Source organism: Mustela nigripes, chromosome 6, assembly GCF_022355385.1.
Source record: "Mustela nigripes isolate SB6536 chromosome 6, MUSNIG.SB6536, whole genome shotgun sequence".
In the NCBI taxonomy this organism is placed as follows: domain Eukaryota; kingdom Metazoa; phylum Chordata; class Mammalia; order Carnivora; family Mustelidae; genus Mustela; species Mustela nigripes.
The window spans coordinates 53,309,525-53,332,050 of NC_081562.1; the positions used below are offsets into that span (position 1 = coordinate 53,309,525).

The window sequence follows — 22,526 nt, forward strand, 5'->3', positions numbered from 1 at the left end:
ACTAGCTTTGATTAAAAGCAGATTTTATTTTTTTATTACATATCATACTTAAAAATAAAACGCACATATATATACACATATATTCACCCACATCGAAGATGGAAGACGAAGACAGATAAATGACATTGAATTTACAATTGAAAAAAAGGAGTTCCAGCCAAACATCCCAAGTTAAATCTAAAGGTATGGAATTCATTTTTTTTTAATTGGTGTGGGTTAATATGAGTATAGATTTAATATGGGTTAATATTAATATGAATATGAATGTGGACCATAATTTCCAATATTCTATTTTTTACTGTTCTTGGACTATTTTAATTTTTGGTGTTTTTCTCTTTCTGTCTCTGTCTTGACTTTCTGTCTCTCTGTCTCATTTATCAAGGCGAGGACTAACAATTATTTACTTATTTTATTTTATTATTCAATTTAAATTTTTAAAAAGTTTATTTACTTATTTGATGCAGAAAGAGCACAAGCAGGGGGAAAGGCAGAGGGAGAGGGAGAAGCAAGGTCTTCTCAAAGCAGGAAGCCCAAAGTGGGGCTTGATTCCAGGACCCTGATTGTGACCTGGGCCGAAGGCAGACGCTTAACCAACTGAGCCACCCAGGTGCTCCAAGTTATTTTCCTTTTAAAGTAGCACCTTGAAGGGTCCTGGGATCCAGACCCACATCACGTGCCCTGCTTAGTGGGAAACCTGCTTCTCCCTTTCCTGGTTCCCCTGCTTGTGTTCCCTCTCTCACTGTTTCTCTCTCTGTCAAATAAATAAAAATCTTTAAAAAATAAAGTTAAAACCTTAAATCATATAATTTCCTAAGGATTCTCAGGAAAAATACAAATAAGTTAAAATTAATAAAATTAAAATGAATATTTAGTGCCACTTATCAATTGCTTTATCATTCATAAAAATGGCATCTTTAATACCAGTTTTTAATTCAATGTGTCAAAAACTTTAAAATATGTTTTTCACCATATGGAAAATTTTGTTTTGGAAAATAGAGATGTTAACGTGAAAGACCACAAATGTAACGACTCTTCTGTGCAAACTTTTTTTTCACACTCAGTTTGTAGATGACACTTTGAAACCAGAATGTGTTTTGGTTGAGGAAAGGAGCTCAGGAGGCTGCCAATGATAAATGTGCAACTCCTAGCTATTTAAGTGGCATATACTGATACTTATCCTTTATCAATGTATCCTTCGCTAAGAGTAAAGTTTGCTAATATTTAGTAAAGCTTGTGGTATGACATACATTTAAATCTAGCTGACAATTTAAGCCTTGTCATTATACACAGAGATTTTATTTAACTTTGTGATATATTTGTATATGTTTTCTCATGTCTTGGTGCTAATGGAAATAAGAAATTACATTTTTTTGCTACGATCTAAAGCTTCAGAATCACTATAGAAATAGAATTACTAATAATATAGTTACTTAAAGCAGATTGAAATGTTTTTGCAGGGCTTTTTGTCCTTAGAATATATTCTATTAGACAAGTACAGTCAAATTATGTTAAATTGCTTGAGGGGAACCTGGGTGGTTCTCAGTTAAGGGTCTGCCTTCAGCTCAGTTCACTGTCTCAGGTTCCTGGGATCACGCCTTCCCATGCCCCACAGTCAGGGCTTCCTTCTCACTAGGGGATCTTCTCCATCTCCCTTTGCCTCTCCCCACTTGCTTGTGCATACATGCGCACTCTCTCTCTCAAATAGCTAAATAAAATTTTTTTAAAAAATAAAAATAAGAAAAATGAAATTGCTTGAAATACTTCCTCTCTACGGGTTAGAGCCCTTTATTTCATATTCCATTTTATTTGGGGGGATCACTTTTTTCATTTTGATGTAATTATAATTCTGTATAAATATACATATTATGCAATCATAACAATATACATAATGCCTATTATATAATTAGAATCATTTTATAACTATTTAAAACATTTATCTATTTCTAAAGTCTGTATAGCAAGGTACTTCCAGAGATCTTCAGCTCCCAAAGATCCAGCTTCTTTCTTGTTGCCTTCACCCTGCTCTCTCCCTCCATACATTTCAATCCTATATACAGCCTAATATTTCTCTATTAAGTGGGTATACACCATACTTCATTCAACTAGTTCCATTACTGGGCACTTAAGATGTTTACATTCTTTTCCTATTCTACCCCTGTTATAAATAGCATTGCAATGCCTTGCACATATGTCTTTCCATATATTGCTGATGTGTAACTTGGATGTTTTCCTAGAAGACAGACTGCTGGATGTCAACATAAATGTTTATATAATTTTGCTAGTTTTCCCCCAAATATCCTCCACAGGATTGTACCATTCTATGCCACAATGATCATTGAATGCAAACATCTTTTTGAAATACTGATTTCAATTCTCTAGGATATACCCATGAATGCAATTACTGGATTATATAATAGCACTATTTTTAATTTTTTGAGGGATTGCCATTCTGGTTTCCTAGTGACTGCACCATATTACATTTTCACCAACAGTGTGCAAGGGCTCAAAGTTCTCCACACCCTCACCAACACTTGTTAACTCTTTTTGGTAGTAGCCATTCTGACAGACGTGAAGTGATATCTCATTATTGTTTTGTTTGCATTTCCCTGATGATTAGTGACATTGAACAACTTTTCACGTACTTGGCCATTTGTAGGCCTTCTTTGGAAAACTATCTATTCATATCCTCTGCCCATTTTTTAATGATTTTTTTCCTGAGTTGTATAAATTGTATGCATTCTTGTATATTTTGAATGTTGACCATTTATCAGATAGTTACATAATTTTCCAGTATTTTCTCCCTCTATTTTGTTTTCATTCCTAGTTCCTTAATGTTTAAAGTTAGATGGTTTATTTGAGGGGTGCCTGGATGGTTCAATGGGTTAAAGCCTCTGCCTTCAGCTCAGGTCATGAACCCAAGATCCTGGATTGAGCCCTCCGTAGGGAGCCTGACCAGCCCCCCGCCTGCCTCTCTGCCTACTTGTGATCTCTGTCTGTCAAATAAATAAATAAAATCTTAAAAAAAGAAGTTAGATGGTTTATTTGAGATTTTTCTTTTAATATAAAATGTAGTTGTTTCTCTCTTAGAAGTACTTTTGGAGCATTGGGTGTGGTGTATAAACAATGAATTTTGGAACACTGAACAAAAATTAAATTAAATTAAATTAAAAAAAAAAGATTTGCCAGGGTCCTTGGAAAATCTAAAAAAAGGGGGGGGCTTTTGTTGCATCCTTTAAGTTCAATGTATTTTCACGTTTGTTTCAAGATTTTTTTTTTAAATTTTCATTTTGATTTCTTCTTTGACTTGTTAGTGGTTCAGGAGTGTGTTGCTTTATTTGACGTATCTGTAAATTCTCCAGTTATCCTGCTGCCTTAAGGTGTAGTTTTATACTATTGTCATTGGAAAAAAATCCTTGATATAATTTCAGTCTTCCTAAATTTGCCATGACTTCTTTTGTAGCCTATCATATGATCTATCCTGGAGAATGTTTTGTGTGCATTTGAGAAGAATGTGTTTCCCACTGTTGTTGGATAGAATGTTCTGTGTATGTCTGTTAGGTCCATTTTGTCTAAAGTAATAGCTCACATCCCAGATTTTTGTAGTGATTTTTGGTTTGGATGATCTATCTGTTGTTGAATGTGAGGTATTGAAATCCCCTGTTATTAGGGCATTGTTATCTATTCCTCCCTTTCAAATCTGTTAATATTTGTTTGATGTATTTAGCTACTCTGATGTTGGCTGCATATATATTTATGATTGTTATATTCTCTTGATAAACTGAGCCCTTTATCATTACATAATTACCTTCTTTGTCTCTTGTTACAGTTTTTGACTTAACCGCTACATTGTCTTATATAAGTATAGCTACCTCTGCTCTCTTTAGTTTCTATCTGCATGGCATATCTTTTTCTATCCCTTCTCTTTAAGTCTATGTGTATCTATGTGTATCCTTAAAGATGAAGTGAGTCTCTTGTATGCAGCATGTAGTTGTGTCCCGTTTTTGTTTTGTTTTGTTTTAATCTATCTAGCCACTCCATATCTTTAGATTAGAGTATTGAATCTGTTAAGAATTAGAATAATTCTAATTCTTCATATAAAAAGACATAAAACAGCCAAATATCAGGTAATAAGATGGCATTAGTAATTCCCTTATTCTTTTCTCCTTCTCTTGTGGCCTTCCTTTGTGAATTGACTTTTCATAGTGGTATGCTTTGATTTCCTTTTTTTTTTTTTTTAAAGATTTTATTTATTTATTTGACAGAGAGAGAGCACAAGTAGGTAGAGAGGCAGGCAGAAAGAGAGAAGGAAGCAGGGTCCCCACTGAGCAGAGAGCCCAAATGTGGGGCTCGATCCCAGGACCCTGAGACGAAGGCAGAGGCCCAACCCGCTGAGCCACCCAGGACCCTGATTCCCTTTTCTTTTAATGTGTGCATCTGCTGTAGGTTTTGCTTTGTGATTACCATGAGGTTTATATAAAACATCTTATAACAGTCTATTCTACACTGATAACAACTAATTACAATTGCATGCAAATCTCTACCTTTTAAATGCCTATCTTTTATGTTTTTGATATCACAATTTACCTCTTTTTATATTGTGTATTCATTAGCAAATTACTGTAGCTATAGTTACTTTCAAGAATATTTTCTTTTAAACTTTATACTAGAGTTAATTTTTTTCCAAACTTTTGTGGAAAACTTCTGACATTTCTCAATGAACTTAATTAGACAAAAAAACTGCATATTGAACAAGTGTCCATCGATCCTTGCTTCATTTCTAGTTTAAAGTTGTTGGATTTTATCAATTGCACTTTTTACATCTATTAGGATGATGATACATTTCTCTCTAGCTCTATTAGTAAGATAAAATGAATTTCTTACTATTGGACAATACTTGTATTCCTAGAATAAACTCATTATGGTGAAGGTATAATATATATAATAATATATTTTATATATTATAATTATTATATTATCTATTATAATTATATAATAATTATAATATATAATAATATATTTAAGAATTTTGTTTGGACACTTAGGAGTGACTGATCATAGGGCTTTTTAATTTTTAAATTATTTTTATTTTCATTTTCTGTTATTAAAAGACTTATAAGTTAAAGTCTGTACAGGAGAATTCTCTACAGCTTCTCTAAAGGAGAAAATACAGCGTAATGAAAATGTTATTTCCTGCAAAACTGTAAGCCTTATATGCCTCAAATTCATACAGTGAAGCTCAACTCATGATACTTAGAAGAAATAATTGAGTTTGAATTGAATTTGAAAAGGCTTCCACACCCTTTCTCCTAATGTTTTCTGATAGTCATGTGTTTTATTTTTTTAAAATGAATAAATGACATTTTTCCCATGTGTTGAATACTTTGGATTTGTTGATTATAAATTTTATTATATTAAAATATTAAAAAATATCTGGGAACATAGGGTATTAATTAATTGAATTACAATAAATCTTATTTTATGATCTTTGGCATTATCATAAGATAAAAACTGTGTACTATTTCTCTGACATACTGTTTTATATGGTTTATTATGCTTTTTCTTGACAGATTTCAGCATCTTCAAATGTGCTTTTTTTTTTTTTTATTCCCACAGGTTTAAGGGATATTTGGAACATGAAGCTCAGTATTTAGTAACTCAATTTATTGACTGAACTCTAAGGATAATAATAGTTATGGGGAGTGGCTCCTTACTGTGATGCATTTATAAAAATTATCTTGGATGACAAAACCATTATGCAAAATATAGACATTCATTTATTCAGTATATACTAATTGCTAATCCAATTCCATATGCTAATGTCCACCAACCCATGTCCTATTTAATGAGGTTGAGAAAAATAACAACATATTGCGACTATTTCCTTTCTGTTTTATCATATCAATTTGTTCGTTAATAGCCATCACAGAATGCACATCTCATTTCTAATGTAGCAGCATAGGCATATGAAAAATAAAACAGTTATCACTCTTAAAATGTTTAACATTTAACGAGAAGCTGAAACATCATTATTACATTGGTTAAAAAAAATTTTAGGATTCTTTTTAGGTTAGTTCTGATTTGTATTACATCCTCTGTAAATTAAATAGGTTGAATACTTGGGAATATTATATTAAAGCAAATTATTAATTAGAAAGTATATATTTGTGTGACTATATATGTGTGTATCTGTAAGTGCCCATGAACTTGTGTATGTGCATACACATGCACACTTGGGGAATTATTAGGTGTATATGTTAAATTTCTTTATCCCACTAGTCAATTATGTCAAATATTAGCAATTTCTTAAGATGCAAAATAACATGCCTCATAGCTCTCCCCATGCAGTGTTACCATTACTAAATAAAGTAGGATTGCATTTTTCTATTTATTTAAGTTTTAAGTTTTTGATTGCTTAACATCCTTTAAAATTCAAAACCCATATTATATGCAATCCTATTACTACAATTGCTTTCACTACTTGGAAATGTACTTTTCTGAGCTAATTTATGTGATTAATCTCTCAGATGGTTCTGTGATGTCACACTGGTATAAAATCTTATTGGGAATATCAGGAACAGTAAACGGTATACTGGTTTTGACTTTGATCTCCCTATCTTTACTAGGTAAGTTAAAAGATCTTGAATAAAAATATGGAAAATGTTTACTCTTTTCTTATGACTTTTCATACTCATTCATCCATTTGTTCATTTTTTGTTAACAAACTCTTTTAAAAAGAAGCTACTATGTATAAAGCTGTATATTGTACTCCATTGTAATGTATTTAATATGTAATCAAATCAGGTAAGTATCTTGTTCTCAAATGGCATACAATCTAAAAGGAAGAAAATGTGTGTATGTGTGTGTGTGTGTGAGAGAGAGAGAGAGAGAGATGTATATTAGGAAGCCATGTTTTTTGATTTCTTAGAAACCTGTGAATAGATAGGATTCCATGATTTTTCTTAGAAATTTTTATATGTTGTATGTAAAATTGTATTTAATTTATACTATGTACTACTATATCCCAAGGTTTACTGCAAATTTCCAGAATTTAAAAAAAAAAAACTTCTCAAAACAAAAAACAAAAAAAAATGAATAAACATGGTGAGAAATCTCTAATGAAATAAACAGATTTTTAAAAAGTAATTATGGTAGAATGGGCTAAGCACAGTGTCATAGGTTTCAGAAAAACATGACATCAAGAAAGCATGGAAAGAGCATGTATACTCTTTAGAGAGGGAATTTTGCTTTATTTATTCCTGTATCACCAGTTCTTAGCATGATGCCTGGCACAGAATAGTTCCTCAACAAATATGTATTCTGTAAATGATTTAATTATGTAATATTTGAAATTATTTTTCATTAAATAAACATGAGAATAAGAAAGAAACGTTCTAGTTATCTCTTCAGTTATTTCTTGTTCTAATCATCAGAATCATTCCAAAGATATTTCTGTCTGGAGCACCGCACAGGGAAAAGATATTTACCCAGTGTTAAAATAATTCTGTTTTTAAGTTTCTCAGGGAATATTGCTAAAATGCCAAGAAGCAAAGAATTCAAATATCACCCAACATGATGATATTGGAAACCTGATAATGAACAGTGGCACAAGAGGAAATATAAGTAATAAGGATAGAAGTTACTGTGGTTCAAAAGCTACAGGTATATCTCAAGATTTTGGCCTGTATTTGTTTTAATTGTTTTGGCTTTCTAAGTTTAAAAAATCTTATTTAACAGTTATGCAGATTTAAATTAATAAAGATTTGATATCAATCTATTTTTCATTCAAAATTTCATATATCTATATCTACATATGCATATGTATATATATATAATTTATTACTTTTTTTGTAGTGGGACGGTAGTATCAGTGAAAAAATAACAAAGAGGCTCTTCCTTGCAGGAGTTTAAAATCAAATTGAAACCCATAAACATGGCAAGTTAATTGTGATTATAAGGCAGTATGTAAATAACTATATTTTGTCTCTTATTTATTCTGTTTTGAAATACAAAAGGAATAAAAGTAATTATATGTAATAAATGATTCATTATGATTTTGTGCTTAGAACTTCCAATTATACAAAATTTTGGAAAAACCATGCCTTCTACTTCCAATTTTGCTTTAGTTTAACTTTAAAGTGTTTAACTTTTGGGACCTTCAATATCTTCAATATCTTCAATATCTTCAATTTACAGTAATGTGCAAAGTGTGTAGATTAATTTGTTTTATGATTATTTACCAAAGGATTTTCCCTAGGGGTGCCTGGGTGGCTCAGTCAGTTAGGCGTTGGACTCTTGCTTTCTGGTCAGGTCACGATCTTGGGATCCTGGGATCGAGCCCCAAGTAGGGCTTGACACTCAGTGGGGGGGTCTGCTGGAGTTTCTCTCTCCCTTTCTCTTTGCTCCTCCCTCCATTCTAAATAAATAAATAAAATCTTTTAAAAAAAGGATTTTCTCTAATCCACTAGTTTATGTTGTTCTCTTGATCACGTATGAAAATGTCATATTTATTATTGTTTACTTATTGATACTGTTTTGTTTTGGATTATCTATCTATTTTACATGTACAAGTCCCAAACTAATTGAAATACTATAATTTTAACACGTATTTTTGACCATGACTATTTAATTTATCATTATGTTGGGTATTATAATGGAACATTTTCAGAGATAAGGAAACTTTGATAGGTAAATGTGGAATCATATAGATAACATTAAGCTTTCCTTAAAATTAGTCTAACTACTGTATATCGAGCTGTAAGGTATTAATTTCCATTAGGTTTTTCTCCTTTTTTAAATGAGGAAATATCCACAAACATGAAGTTAGCTATTTAAAATAAAATAATTCAGGGTGCCTGGGTGGCTCAGTTGGCTAAAGCCTCTGCCTTTGGCTCAGGTCATGATCCCAGGGTCCTGGGATTAAACCCCGCACTGGGCTCTCTGTTCAGCAGGGAACCTGCTTCCCCCTCTCTCTCTGACTGCCTCTGCCGGTCCAGCAGGAGAAAGACACCTGAAAGTAGGGCTGGGAGATTTAAGGAAAAGAGAGAGAGAGACAGCGGGCTCAGGAGGACTACTCCATCTCAGGCGAGTAGCAACTTTATTTCTTCATGTAACCACTTTTATACAGCTTCAGCACAATGCTGGTATCAATACTCAATCATATCGGTCAGTGAAAAATGAGTCAGGCAGGATGTTAATAGGCTATTAGCCTCCAGACTTTTGTGATAATCTTAAGGTTCCAAGAATGTGTTTTTTCTCAAGATAAGTCATAAGTGAATCACATAAAACTACACAGATGTTATTTTCACCCTGAATAGCCTTTCAGAGTCAAGCCATGTGAGCATCCCCGCTGGACTTGCTCCAAGTTCCCTTGGCACACAAGGGCGTCCCCAGGTGTGTTCAAGTTCACTTCTTATCCAGGCTTCCAGAGCCATAACAACGCAGTTCCCAACATGCCTCTGCCTACTTGTGATCTCTGTAAGAGATCTTTATAAAAATAAAATAAAACAATTCAATAGCAGTAGGACATTTGAATGTGCAACAACTATATCTATCTAGTTCCAAAACATTTTCATCACCCAAAAAGAAATTCTATTCTCAGTAAGCAATTGCCCATTTCCTCTCACCCGGCCTTTAACAACCACTAATCTGCTTTCTGTCTCTGTGGATTTACCTATTTTAGACTTTCATATAATGGAATCACAGAATATTTCACTTTTTGTGTTTTGCTTCTTTCACTTAGCATAATGTTTTCAAGATTCACCCATGTTGTATCATATATCATCATTTTATTCCCTTTTATGACTGGAGAATATTCCTCTGAATATATATCACAATTTGCTTAAGATGGCAATACTGATCAAAGAGATCTGCATATTCAAAGAAATTCTTATCAAAATTCCAATGGCCTTTTTTCATGAAAATGGACAAGGTGATCCTAAAATTCATGTGAAATTGAAAGAAATCCTGGATAGCAAAAACAATCTTTTTTTTTTTTTTTAAAGATTTTATTTATTTATTTGACAGAGAGAAATCACAAGTAGATGGAGAGGCAGGAAGAGAGAGAGAGAGGGAAGCAGGCTCTCCGCCGAGCAGAGAGCCCGATGCGGGACTCAATCCCAGGACTCTGAGATCATGACCTGAGCCGAAGGCAGCGGCTTAACCCACTGAGCCACCCAGGCGCCCCTAAAAACAATCTTGAAAAGGAAGAATTAGCTTGGAAGATTCATATTTTCCAGTGTTAAAACTTAATAGGATGGGGAGAATGAATAGTGACTGCAATTTACAGGATTTTATTTTGGGATGATGAAAATAGTTTGAAATGAGATAGTAGTTATGCTTACACATTGTAGCTGTACTAAAATCCATGGCATTTCAAATTTAAGGTAATTAAAATGGTGATTTTATTTCAGATGAATTTAACTTCAACAAAGATAGGAAAATTTAATGGCTGGAAGTTTGAATAGTTACACTGACCTGAACTCATATTTATTCATTCAATTCACTTTCTCTCATTATTATGCCAAAGTCTCAGATATTCTCAATTGAAGACCTAGGTTTAATTTAATTTAAGAAAATCAAAGAACTTGAACTTATAATTATATAGAGGCCAAAAAACTATTATGCTCAACATTATTTAATATCAAAAAGGAGTTATTAAGTAAGATTTATGCATACAAAAAGAGAGAAATCTTAAAGCTTTCTATAATTAAATTCTAAGTGAATGGTATAAATAATATTTAATCTCACATATAGCATTAATGCAATTTACAACTTAAATGGCTGAAAAGAAATGGAATGAAAAAGAAATCCCCTTTTGTCTAAGTTTTTCTTCATCTTACTAAATTAATTTTTTAATTCCCAAGAATTATCATTTGCAATTTGGACATCTTGTAAATCTGAACACTTTGTTGTGAGTGATTTTATCATACAGCTCCACTCTTATTTATACAACACAGAAGTATTCAATTTTCAGAGATACATATATAACTTTATTTTCTTTATTTCCTCCATTTCCCTGTAGGGTTGTGCCCATCGGAATGGCTCAAATATCAAAAAAAGTGTTATTGGTTCTCTAATGAAATGAAAAGTTGGAGTGACAGTTATGGGTATTGTTTGGGAAGGAAATCTCATCTACCAATCATTCAGGACCAACTTGAAATGGTAAGTGGTTTAGTGTCAGGGTTATGGCATTAGTCTCTGTACAGATAGAAGTGGTTTTCCTCAAGACAATTATCAGATGATTTCACTCATATGTGGAATTTAAGAAACAAAACAGAGGATCATAGGGGAAAAGAGGGGAAAAAAAAAAAAGATGAAATCAGAGAAGGAGACACACCATAAGAGACTCTTAACTATAGGAAACAAACTGAGGGTTGCTGGAGGGGAAGTGGAAGGGAAGATGTGGTAACTGGGGGATGGGTATTAAGGAGGCCACAAGATGTGATGAGCACTGGGTGTTATATGCAACTGATGAATCACTAAACTCTACCTGTGAAACTAATAATACACTGTATGTTAATTACTTGAATTAAAAAAGAAAACATTATGCTAAATGAATGAAAAAAAAAAAAGAAAGAAAGAAAGGTTTTCCTCAAGGGGTACCTTAGTGGTTCAATCAGTTAAGCATCTGACTTGATTTCAGCTCAGGTCATGATCTCAGGGTCCTGACATCAAGGCTCCCTTTAGCTCCCCACTCAGCACAGAGGGTGCATGGGATTCCTTCTTTCTTTTCCCCTCTGCCCATCCCCTCACTCACACACTCTCTCTCTCAGTCCTTCTAAAATAAATCTTTTTAAAAAATGGCTTTTCTCAAATCTCTTCCCATTCCTTCCATTAAAGTATCATTTATCTTGATTACTGAGTTTTTGCATCCTCCTAAATTTTGTGCTCAATGCCAGTGCCTCACTTGGCTCATGCTAATCCTGGGCGGAATATTTATATCCGATTTACAAGTGATATACATGTATGTGTATGTATGTATGTAATATATATTGTATGTAAATAAGTTATGAATTCACTAGTATAAGAATGTTCATGTAGGATGCTAACTGTCCAATAAAATTCTATATCTTACTTAGTATGTCTACGTTGTTAAAATATTCTGTTCATTGAGTTACTCTTTACTCACTTCTTAGGCTTTTATACAGAAAAACCTAAAACAAGCAAATTACGTGTGGATTGGGCTTAACTTTACATCCCTAAAGAGGACATGGACCTGGGTGGATGGTTCTCCATTAGATTCAAAGACGTGAGTCTTTCCAAAAACACTGTCTGACTTTCTGTCTATTGTAGAACTTATCTTCATAAAGTACCTCTAAGTTCACCAAAATCTAATCTGAAATAATTCTTGATACTAATGAATTTGAAAGGATGAAAATCAATTTAATATTCACTGGAGTAATGATGGATATTTTGGGTTGTTTTCAAAACAAAAAGATTCCAAAACAGTAATTATTTTGCATTTATTGTTTAAATATAGAACAATGGTAAAAAGACTAGAACAGGGATATGGACGCAGATTTACTCTTAGGTCTGTCATTTCTAACAGATTCTTTGCAAACTCCGTGCCAATCACAAAATGAGTCTAAGTCACAGAGATATTGTAACTTCTAGTAAATCAAGGGATTTGAAAATGCCCTGAAATCTGAATGGCCTTTTAACTAAAGGAGGGTATTAGCTGCAAACACAAATGGATGTCTTCAGCAACAGTGATTAACAATATATTTATCCCTTCCTCTACAGATTTTCCATAAAAGGGCCAACTAAAGAAAATAGCTGTGCTGCCACCAAGGAAAGCAAAATTTATTCTGAAACCTGCAGCAGTGTTTTCAGATGGATTTGTCAATCAATCAATAATCAATGATCAAAATTTTTTGCCAATTAAGTTTTAATATTAATATTAAGGAGTAAGAATTTAAAAGCACAATTAAAAAATAGAACTGTGATTAAACAACAAAATGTCTTCTCTATTTTCCCTCCATCATCTACATGGATCCCAACCTTAGAGTACACCATGTAAACAATCTAAAATATGCCCTTTCAATGTTTTATGTGGTAATATAATAAAGTATGAGTCCATGCATTCATACTCAGGATTTTTATTTGCTTTCATTTTACAACAAATGTGATCAAATTACATCTGCTTTTCTGTATTGTGCTTGTTTAATTTGTAACAATATCCTATGCAAATTACATACAATTCTGAGTTGCATTATAGTGTGGATTTATATATATATTTTTACTGGTTTGTTGATAAGCATTAACTTTGTTTTCAAGTTTTTTCTGCTGTAAACTATGCTGCAATAAACACTCTGAACATCTTTTTAAAAAGTAGTACCTTTTTTTCTTTGATATAAACTTTGTAACTCAAAAGCATTAAATATTTTGTTTGCTTTAGATTTTATACAATTTTCATCTAAATTTAGAAACTCTCATAAACGTATAACATTACAGGTACAGAGCAAAAGCACTTTCCTTCTTCCCGAACCTCTTGAGAATTACTTGCCAGATTGATACATTTTATTATGAAAATTTCAAGTATCATTGGATACTTTTGTGCATATTTTCTACAAAAATTCCTCCACTTAATCACAACTAAGTGATCAAAATTAATAAACTAGCATCAACACAGTGCTACCATCTAGTTCTCAGACTCTATTTAAGGTTTGCCAATTGTCTCTAAAGGATCCAGCTCAGAATCATCTTCTGCGTTTAGTTATTATGTCTCTTTAATCTCCTTCCCTTTGGAAGAGTTCTTTAGCCTTCCTTGTTATTCACAACTTGACACTTCGGAATACTACAACCCAGTTTTTCTGCAAAATGCTCTTTAATCTCAATCTGCCTGATTATTTCTCATTGTCATATTCAACTGCTCCTTGACAAAAACAGTGAAAAGTTCTTCTTGCATCCCGTCAGGAGGCACACATATTTATTTGTTCCATTGTTGATGCCATTGACTTTGTTCACATGCTTAATGTGATATCTATCAGACTTCACATAAAGTTTCTCTTTCTCTTTGTAATTAATTAATATTTTGTGGACAATAACAAAGATGGCTTTAACATTCCCTTCAGCTTGGTTAAATTTTAGACAAGCTTTGTTCTTCCTATCTTATGAGGCCCTGACTCCTCATTTTTAGACCATTTAAGTTAGGAAATTTGTGATTGGAAATTCTGTGTCTGCTTCTTTGAGATGTAAATCTTTCAAAGAGCTTTTTAAAGGCTTTACAATCCAGAAGTGCCTATCTTAAGGACCAGAGAGTCATTCTTTTGATATGTAACTAACCATCAAGAAAAGTGGCACCTCTATTTCTTAGCTTCTGTGGGAAGGTAGGAGGCTAACTTCAGTGGGCACTTAGATCCAAGTTGGAAAGCAAACATTACAGGTACAGAGCCAAAGCTCTCTGTCAGGCTCCTTGCTTGGTTGGGAGCCTGCTGCTCCTCCCTCTCTCCTGCTGTGCTCTCTCTCAATAAATAAATGAAATCTCTCAAATAAAAGAAATCTTTAAAAAAGAGAAAGAGCCAACTGTTAGAAGCATTTTCTTTAAAATGTGAAACTAATTAAAAAAAAACAAGAGTTGTAAAACTCTCTCCTATCATGAAGACCCGCAAACGCTGGCCGACACATATGGTGTATGATCGCCGCCCCCGACCCTAGCTCTGCAAAACACTGCTGTCCTCTGTTTCAGCAGATTGTAGTTCTCTAGAATAATGTAAACAATTACATTTCCATATAAAAAAGTAACTAAAAAAAAAAAGTAACTATTTTAAAAAATAATAAAATTACATAGTTGGAATAGCATAAATTTCAGATACATTTAATGGGGACACATGTAATAAATAACATGACTTATTAGAAAAACTGTAAATCATACAAGATGATAAACACAATACAACATATATATTATAAATGAATAAAAAATAATATTTTAAATATAGCACTCTCCAAATGGATCTATAGATCCTATAAAATTAATTACAGGCATTTTCTAAAATTGATATAGAAAAAGAAAAAAGATCCAGGCAACTTGAAAAGAAGAAAAATAAGTCAAAGTAAGTTATTTTGACAATTATCAAGATGAATTATCAGGTTCGAACATTAAAGTAGTGAAGTGTTGAAAATTAAATTATACAGAGGGAAAGAAAAAAAGGGTGACAAAAATCAGGTATCCATGTCAGTTAATGCATTTTCCGCCTACAAATCCATTTTCTTTCTGTGTAGCATCTAGCCGTTGCTGCACCATTATCATCTAAGTAAGCACATTTTTCACTTCCTCTCACAGGAAACCTATGATAAAGGGATTAAACACCAAGAATGAAAAAATCCTGTGATTTCTCGCTTGCCCAATAACCCCATTAAAAAAAATAATAATCTTTCCAGTGTCCTGAAAAGTGTGCTGTGGTACAGTGCTCTCTTGTTAAGGGGAAGATAACCTGTACCAAATTAGACCCTAAAAGTTTCTCTTCCAAGAATTTATACCCTAAAAGTTTCTGTTAAACTGACATTAAGAGAGTTATGTGTAATCAGCAGAATTACCAGTTTATATGAACCAATAGTTCTCAACACAAGGTGATTTTTGCTTTGTGTTCCCTACTCCACCCCCTAATACACACATACACAAGTGACACTTGGCAACATCTGGAGACATTCTGGATTTTCATAAGTGGAGGGGGGGACCTCTCTAATAGGCAGAAGCAAGAAGTTCTGCTAACATTCTAAAATGCACAAGACAGAACTCCCTCCCTACAGCAAAGAATTATTCAGCTTAAAATGTCAGTAGTGTTGCTGTTGAGAAATTCTAATATAAACTAAATGGCTAAATGGCTGGCGGTCACCATTTAGGGAGGTTATGTGGAGGTCATATGTGCAGTAAATTTTGCAAAATGGAAGATATGAAGATATAAATCAAGTTAAAATGAACAGGAAGTTTAACTTGAACTGTAAAAGGTGTCAGCAAACAGGTAGCATGAAGCTTGAAGAATAAATACAAATTGGAGAATATAGGTTAAAAGCAGGCATATGTTTCTTGGAATTTTTTTTTTTTTTGGTCTATGTTTATGAATCACTGGTCTATATTTTCAAAATAACCAGCAAAGATTTTCCTTCTTATATTTTGATTTCCAACCTCCCTGGTTGATTCTTAGAACTAATGCATCTTAGAACTAATTGATTTTCATCTTTTCAAATTCATTAGTATCAAGAATTATTTCAGATTAGATTTTGGTGAACTTAGAGGTAATACATGATACAATTTTCCCTATCTCATTTTTCCAACACACACCCAAACCTTGGGCTCTAGAGAAAGGCAGCTAATGTAGTTTCTGGAGAAGGCTGTGTTATCTAAATTTAAATAATCCCTCAAAGAAAGAAACTCACCGTTTGTTAAATATGGTTCCTTTTACCCATCGTCCTGTTTGATTTTCTGTCATCTCCAGCCCAATCCAGTGATCAGAAGTGCATTTGTATCGCTTAAGAAATCCCTTTAGAGACAAAATAAATTTCGTATGTTTTTTAGTTTTTGCTACAACCTATTGCATCCCCCCCTGCTTTGCAGGTTTTGAAGGGCAAGGCAACAAACGTTCAACTCCCACTTCACCAGAAAATAGCTATGGGATTTTGAAAAAGCACTTCACCCTCTGACCCTTAGTTTTCTTACTTGTAAACAAAAATGTGAGGTAAGTTTTCTTTAAGATTTTTTTTTTCTTTTCTTTTTTTTTTTTTGATTCCAAATTGATAAATACTCAATATGGAAATCTATAACTCCAGGATTTTAATATTGTAAATGCCTGGAAAACTAAACGTTGCAACTGACTTCCTACATAGCTTTTCTAATCATCAGATATTTATTATAATGTTTTTCCACTTCACAGTAAATATTAGTATATTGATTTTAATATTATATTTTACTTCATATTCTCTCCCAAAAGTATTGCATGGACACATGCACATACACACATACACACACACACACACACACCTTTCATATATCCAATTCTTTTAGAATTTAATTCTCAAATTTTATTTTTCAGCCAAAAATTTCTATTTCTAAAGAGATCTTTCAGGAGAAAAATATAACTTTATCCTCATATTTCTCCTTTTCTCCTTATTCATTCAATGCTGAAATTTCTTGCTGCCTTGGAACCTTTTTAACCATACAGTTATATACAGAAAGTCATTGAGTCTATTATGCCACTTAATAGCTGGGAAACCACAAAATTAGTATTGTATCATTCCATGTTTCAATTTTATGATAAATATAAAGGATACAGTTTACAACACTATGGTCCATTCCTGTCTATAACAGTGACACTAACAATAACCTTTGGCATTTTAATATACCATTTTTTTGCATAATTTAATAAATTTATTTGAAAAAAATTAACTCATTGAGCTAAGCTTTGGGTTTGTAAAAGAACAGATTAGTCAAACACTGTGTCTGAATTCACAGAGTTTCATTTATAGTGAAGAAACTAATGTAAACATAGAGTTAGAAAATATCTTCCTGGATAAGGAGAAGAATGTCACTGTAATAAATACAAAGTGAAATTTTAGTTAACAAGAAGTATCTGAATTTTTATAAGGCAATTGCATAGCAGGTGTTCTTTAAGAGGTGTATCTGGAAGGGAAGAATAGGATATTCCATAATGAAAACAGAGGATAAGGAAGAAGAGGGCAATTCATATTCTAGCCTTAGGAAGAAGCTTGCTTGAAGGCAAAAAAAAAAAAAAAAAAGGTGAGAAAGGATAAATGTATTGACAATCACAGTATGTATGTTATTGGATAATTGGGAAAATTGGATGAGTTTCAGTAGTTGTGGTCTTAGTGACATGGAACAGGGATGGGCATTTCCTAAAGCCTCTCCTAGGAAACATGTTAATTATTATTTGCTCACTAAAAGAATACCCATGTGGTTTCTTGTTAAAGATGCAAGATAATTTTACATAGGTGGAAATAGGTATGAAAAATATTTCATGAAACAAGCTGTCTTTCATTTTAACTAAGGAAAACATTTTGTAATTTAAGTAAACAAATACGATATTTTAATTAAACCATTTTAAATAAACAGTCCTTTATTTTTATCACTCCTTTACAGATAGCTTTACTTCATTTTGTTGCTTAAATTTTGCCCAGATTATATAGTAAATATAGGCATCTATTACCTTCAAAATATATCAAGAAATTGTAAGATCAAAGTCTCTTTTCTTGATCCAAAGAGTACAATCATTTTTATCTGATATGTTTAATAATGTCTCTTAAGTTCAAAACTAATTATTTTGGTATGCTCTGATCTTTGTGTTCTATGATATTCACTATTTTTGTCAGCTTTTGCTGACAAGAGTCTTATAAGTGAAGATTTTAAAAACATGTTACCTTAATTCTTTAACCTCTCAAAAATTTTACTAGCACTCAATATTTTTCCATCTTGCTGCTAATTTAGACATTTTCCCCCAAAAGAAACTGTAAAGGACAATTTAAGAATTTCTCAGAATGTTCATTGCAAAAGTCTTGCAAAAATTAACAATGAAACCACTGACTACATACAGAAGATCTTCTATGAACTCAAGTTTGCATCTTACTTGTTGATTTGCTGTGTCTTACTCTTAACATACCTAGTTTTTTAAAATTTATTTGGATTTCTATACATCTTGCTACAACCAAAATAGTTCTTTTCTTGCACTGGTCTATAAATTGCCCCCATCCTGTTCACATCCACTTAAATTTGAACCAACCTTCATGCAGATTGCCTAAATATCTTTTATTGACCACAGAATTAAAAGAATTCTCTTTTAACCATTTTAAATGCTGTGTTGTGCTGCCTAACATTTTAATACTTCTTAACTGCAAATTATTCAAGTTATCTTACCTCTTATATTGACCCTTTACCTAATTTTTAAAATTTGAGTATAGTTGGTGTACAATATTACATTAGTTTCGGGTGTACAACATAGTGTTTCAACAAATTTATGCATTACGGCATACTCATCACAAGTGTAGACACTATCTATCACCATACAAGGCTATTACAATAGCCTTGTTCCCTAGGCTGTGCCTTTTTCCCCCCGTGACTTATTCATTCTATAACTGGAAATCTGTACCTCTCATTCCCTTTCACCCATTTTGCCCATCCCACCATCCCCTTCCCTCTGGCAACCATGTTTGTTTTCTGTATTTCCAGGTCTGATTCTTTTTGTTTGTTTATTCATTTTTTTTTTGAGACCATACATGAGTAAACCATATCTTGACCCTTAACTTTTAAAGAGACTAGACAGAAGTAAAAACATATGCTTATCACATAAATAATTGAGGGAAAGAACAAATTTCACAAGTGCAGAAGTATGTAGTTGCACAATCCTCTGTTAAAGTTCTAGGAGATTTCCTTTATTCATAGGATTTTTGCCATGTAAATCAATACTTATTTTAAAATGGGCCATTAAGCTTTTAATTTGTACCTGCCTTTATGGTATAGCAAATGCAATAATTTCAAATAAGACATAGTATGTGTTCAGTGGAAGCTCATGATTCAGTCTAAGAAGACTTTCAGTTACATACCTATTCTTTACTGGTAGTGAGTGCTCTGATGGAAGCTGTGATGGGACCTCAGAGAGAGCAAAGCAAGACTGAGAAGTCAGAGGAAGTTTCCTCAAAGGGGGTAGATTGGAGAATCCCATCCTTCCTAAAACAGTTGTTTTCCTGCAGTACTGACTTTTAAAAGGATTCCAAATAATATCAAGTTCTTTGCTTTATACTTAAAATACAAAAATATCTGTCAAGTCTACTCCTTGATATAAGCCTTACGCTATTCAAACCAAACATTACCAAGTTTTGCAACTGTATCTCACATGGCAAGCTCTAAAAATCTTTGGCATAGACAGGCATGTGTGAAAAAAATTTTTTAAATCATAATATCATTTGAATATTTCCAACACCTCTACTGAAGAAATTGCATAAGAATTGTGTATCAAATTACCATTTCCTCATCAGTGTCAATCATAGTTAGGTCAGCATGTTGAGTGACACAGTTGTGTCTACTTGAATTCCAATCTTGTTCTTCTTTAGAGAAATAATAACATTTTTTTTGGAAACCAATCCAATCATCTGGGCAAGAATCCTGAGTATTCTTATATACTAAACCTGGAAATGAGACAAACACATTTATTAAAGGCCAGTAGAAATAATATGCCACTGTATTTTGAGATCAATGGCGAAAGACAAGATTGTGATGTAAGATTTTGATTATGACCAGAATTGCATATCTGTCATGCAACAAATTGAAAGACAAATTTCATGTTGTGTTAAAAGACAGCAGTTCAGGATTTGATAGGACACTGATATTCCATTGAACCCAAACCCCAGTGGTCCATCATCCGTCATAGGCCTACCAGTATGATTTTTATTTGAGTTAAGTCACCTATACCACTTTTGCGTAAGTGAAATATAACAAAATCCTAGCATTATCTGGGGGTAAAAAAGTACTAATTTATGTTAGGCTGTTATAATCTAGAATGCATGTTTTAGTTTCTAAGGAAACAATGAAAAGAATTAAACAGAATATATAATTAACAATATGTGTGTTTGATTGCTTATTGTCAGCTAGGTACCACCATCATTGTATGACTCTGAGTTAGCCACTGAAAAGAAGCCACATGAGATTTTGAAGGTAGAAATAAAGCAGAAAATTTTATTCTTAGAGACCTAGGGCATAGGGAATTCACAGGCCTTTAATGAGTTTGCTCTTGGTAGACTTGGCAGCTTGAGGTCTTTTTTAGACTTTAATCTTTAGGTTCTCCAAACTCATTAGTGCTTTAAGCCAAAATCATTAGTGACTATTTCTCCTCCAGCTACACAGCTTTCAGACCATCACTCCTCAGCTCCTTCCACAGTCATGTCATTCCTAATTACCATATTAAAGTCCTATGCTTGTAACATTTTCAGTGTCTGTTTTCCTGAAGGCACCCAGAATGAATCAGTTCTGAGTACCAAAAGTGGGTCTAAAGGAGCAAAACCTTAAGGATGAGCTATGGTATTGATTGTCCACATGATTCCCTTTAAAGGCATTGATTCAAACACCAGTCATAAACGGGATGCTGGTGATATATGGTATATGACCATAAAACAAATTATCACCTATAGTAAATCTGATGCCAAGTACCTATAGAAGGTAAAGCTCTTAACACCCTTTTCTTTTTCTTTTTTTTCTTTCTGAAAAAAGATTTTATTTATTTATTTGACAGAGCAAGAGAGGGAACACAGCAAGGAGAGTGGGAGAGGGATAAACAGGCTTCCCACTGAACAGGCAGCCAGAGTCAGGGGCTCAAACCCAGAACCCTGGGATCATGACCTGAACAGACGCTTAATGACTGAGCCACCCAGGAGCCCCACCTTTTTCTTTTCTTTTTCTTTCTTTCTTTTTTTTTTTTTAATTTAATTCCAGTTAGTTATCATACATTGTTATACTAGTTTCAGGAGTAAATATTGTGATTCACCACTTCCATACACCCCTCTGTGCTTATCACAAGTACCCTCCTTCATCCTCATCACCTATTTAACCCATCTCCCACCTCCCTCCCCTCTGATAATCATCAGTTTGTTAGTGAGGAGCCTGGGTGGCTCACTCTGTTAAGCATCTGCCTTCGGCTCAGGTCATGATCCCAGGGTCCTGGGATTGAGCTGCACATTGGGCTCCCTGCTCATGGGGAAGCCTGTTTCTCCCTCTCCCATTGCTTGTATTCTCTCTCTTGCTGTTTCTCTGTCAAATAAATAAAATCTTTAAAAAAAAAATCATCAGTTTGTTCTCTATAATTACGTTTGTTTCCTGATTTGTCTCACCATTTTTCCCCTTTGCTTGTTTTGTTTCTTAAATTCCACATGTGAGTGAAATCATATGGTATTTGTCTATCTCTGTCTGACTTATTTCACTTAGCATTATACTTTCTAGCTCCATCCACCTCATTACAAACAGTGAGATTTCATTCTTTGTCATGCCAAATTATATTTCACTGTAAATATACATCACATCTCTTTTACCCAGTCATCTACTGATGGACTCGTGGGTGACTTCCATACCTTGGTTATTATAAATAACGCTGCTATATACATAAGGGTGCATGTACCCCTTTGAATTAATGTTTTCATATTCCTTGGGTAAATACCCAGGAGTGTGACTGCTGAATCATAAGGTACTTTGATTTTTAAATTTTTAAGGAACCTCCATACTGTTTTCCAGGGTGGCTGCATTGTTTGCATTTCCAGCAAAAATGCACGAATATTCCTTTCTCTCCACATCCTCACCAATACCTGTTTTTTCTTGTGTTGTGGGTTTTAGCCATTCTGACAGGTGTGAGGGCATATCTCATTATAGTTTTTATTTACACTTCCCTTAATAGGTGATACTGAACCTATTTATGTGTGTGTTGGCTATATGTATGTCTTCTTTGGAGAAATGTCTGTTCATGTCTTCTGCCCATTTTTAAATTGGATTATTTGTCTTTTGGGTGTTTAGTTTTATAAGTTCTTTATGTATTTTGGAT

The 22,526-nt window shown here is 33.3% G+C and overlaps 2 protein-coding genes across 2 annotated transcripts in view; one reads left to right on the plus strand and one right to left on the minus strand.

Moving 5' to 3' along the window:
* On the plus strand, nucleotides 1–13,329 carry KLRF1 (killer cell lectin like receptor F1). The gene is made up of 6 exons (XM_059404726.1): nucleotides 1–183; nucleotides 6,525–6,623; nucleotides 7,513–7,659; nucleotides 11,021–11,160; nucleotides 12,135–12,247; nucleotides 12,742–13,329. Exons 1-6 carry the CDS (start codon nucleotides 120–122, stop codon nucleotides 12,860–12,862), a joined length of 684 nt encoding a protein of 227 aa, XP_059260709.1. The 5' UTR covers nucleotides 1–119; the 3' UTR covers nucleotides 12,863–13,329.
* The window catches only part of CLEC2B (C-type lectin domain family 2 member B), a 22,759-nt gene continuing 13,314 nt past the window's right edge, over nucleotides 13,082–22,526 (minus strand). Inside the window, exons 3-5 of the mRNA XM_059404727.1 lie at nucleotides 19,967–20,130; nucleotides 16,375–16,478; nucleotides 13,082–15,285 (exon numbers count right to left, since the gene is read on the minus strand). Of these exons, the coding sequence (XP_059260710.1) occupies nucleotides 15,177–15,285; nucleotides 16,375–16,478; nucleotides 19,967–20,130 (377 nt within the window). The 3' untranslated portion in view covers nucleotides 13,082–15,176. The remainder of the gene's footprint in view (nucleotides 15,286–16,374; nucleotides 16,479–19,966; nucleotides 20,131–22,526) is intronic.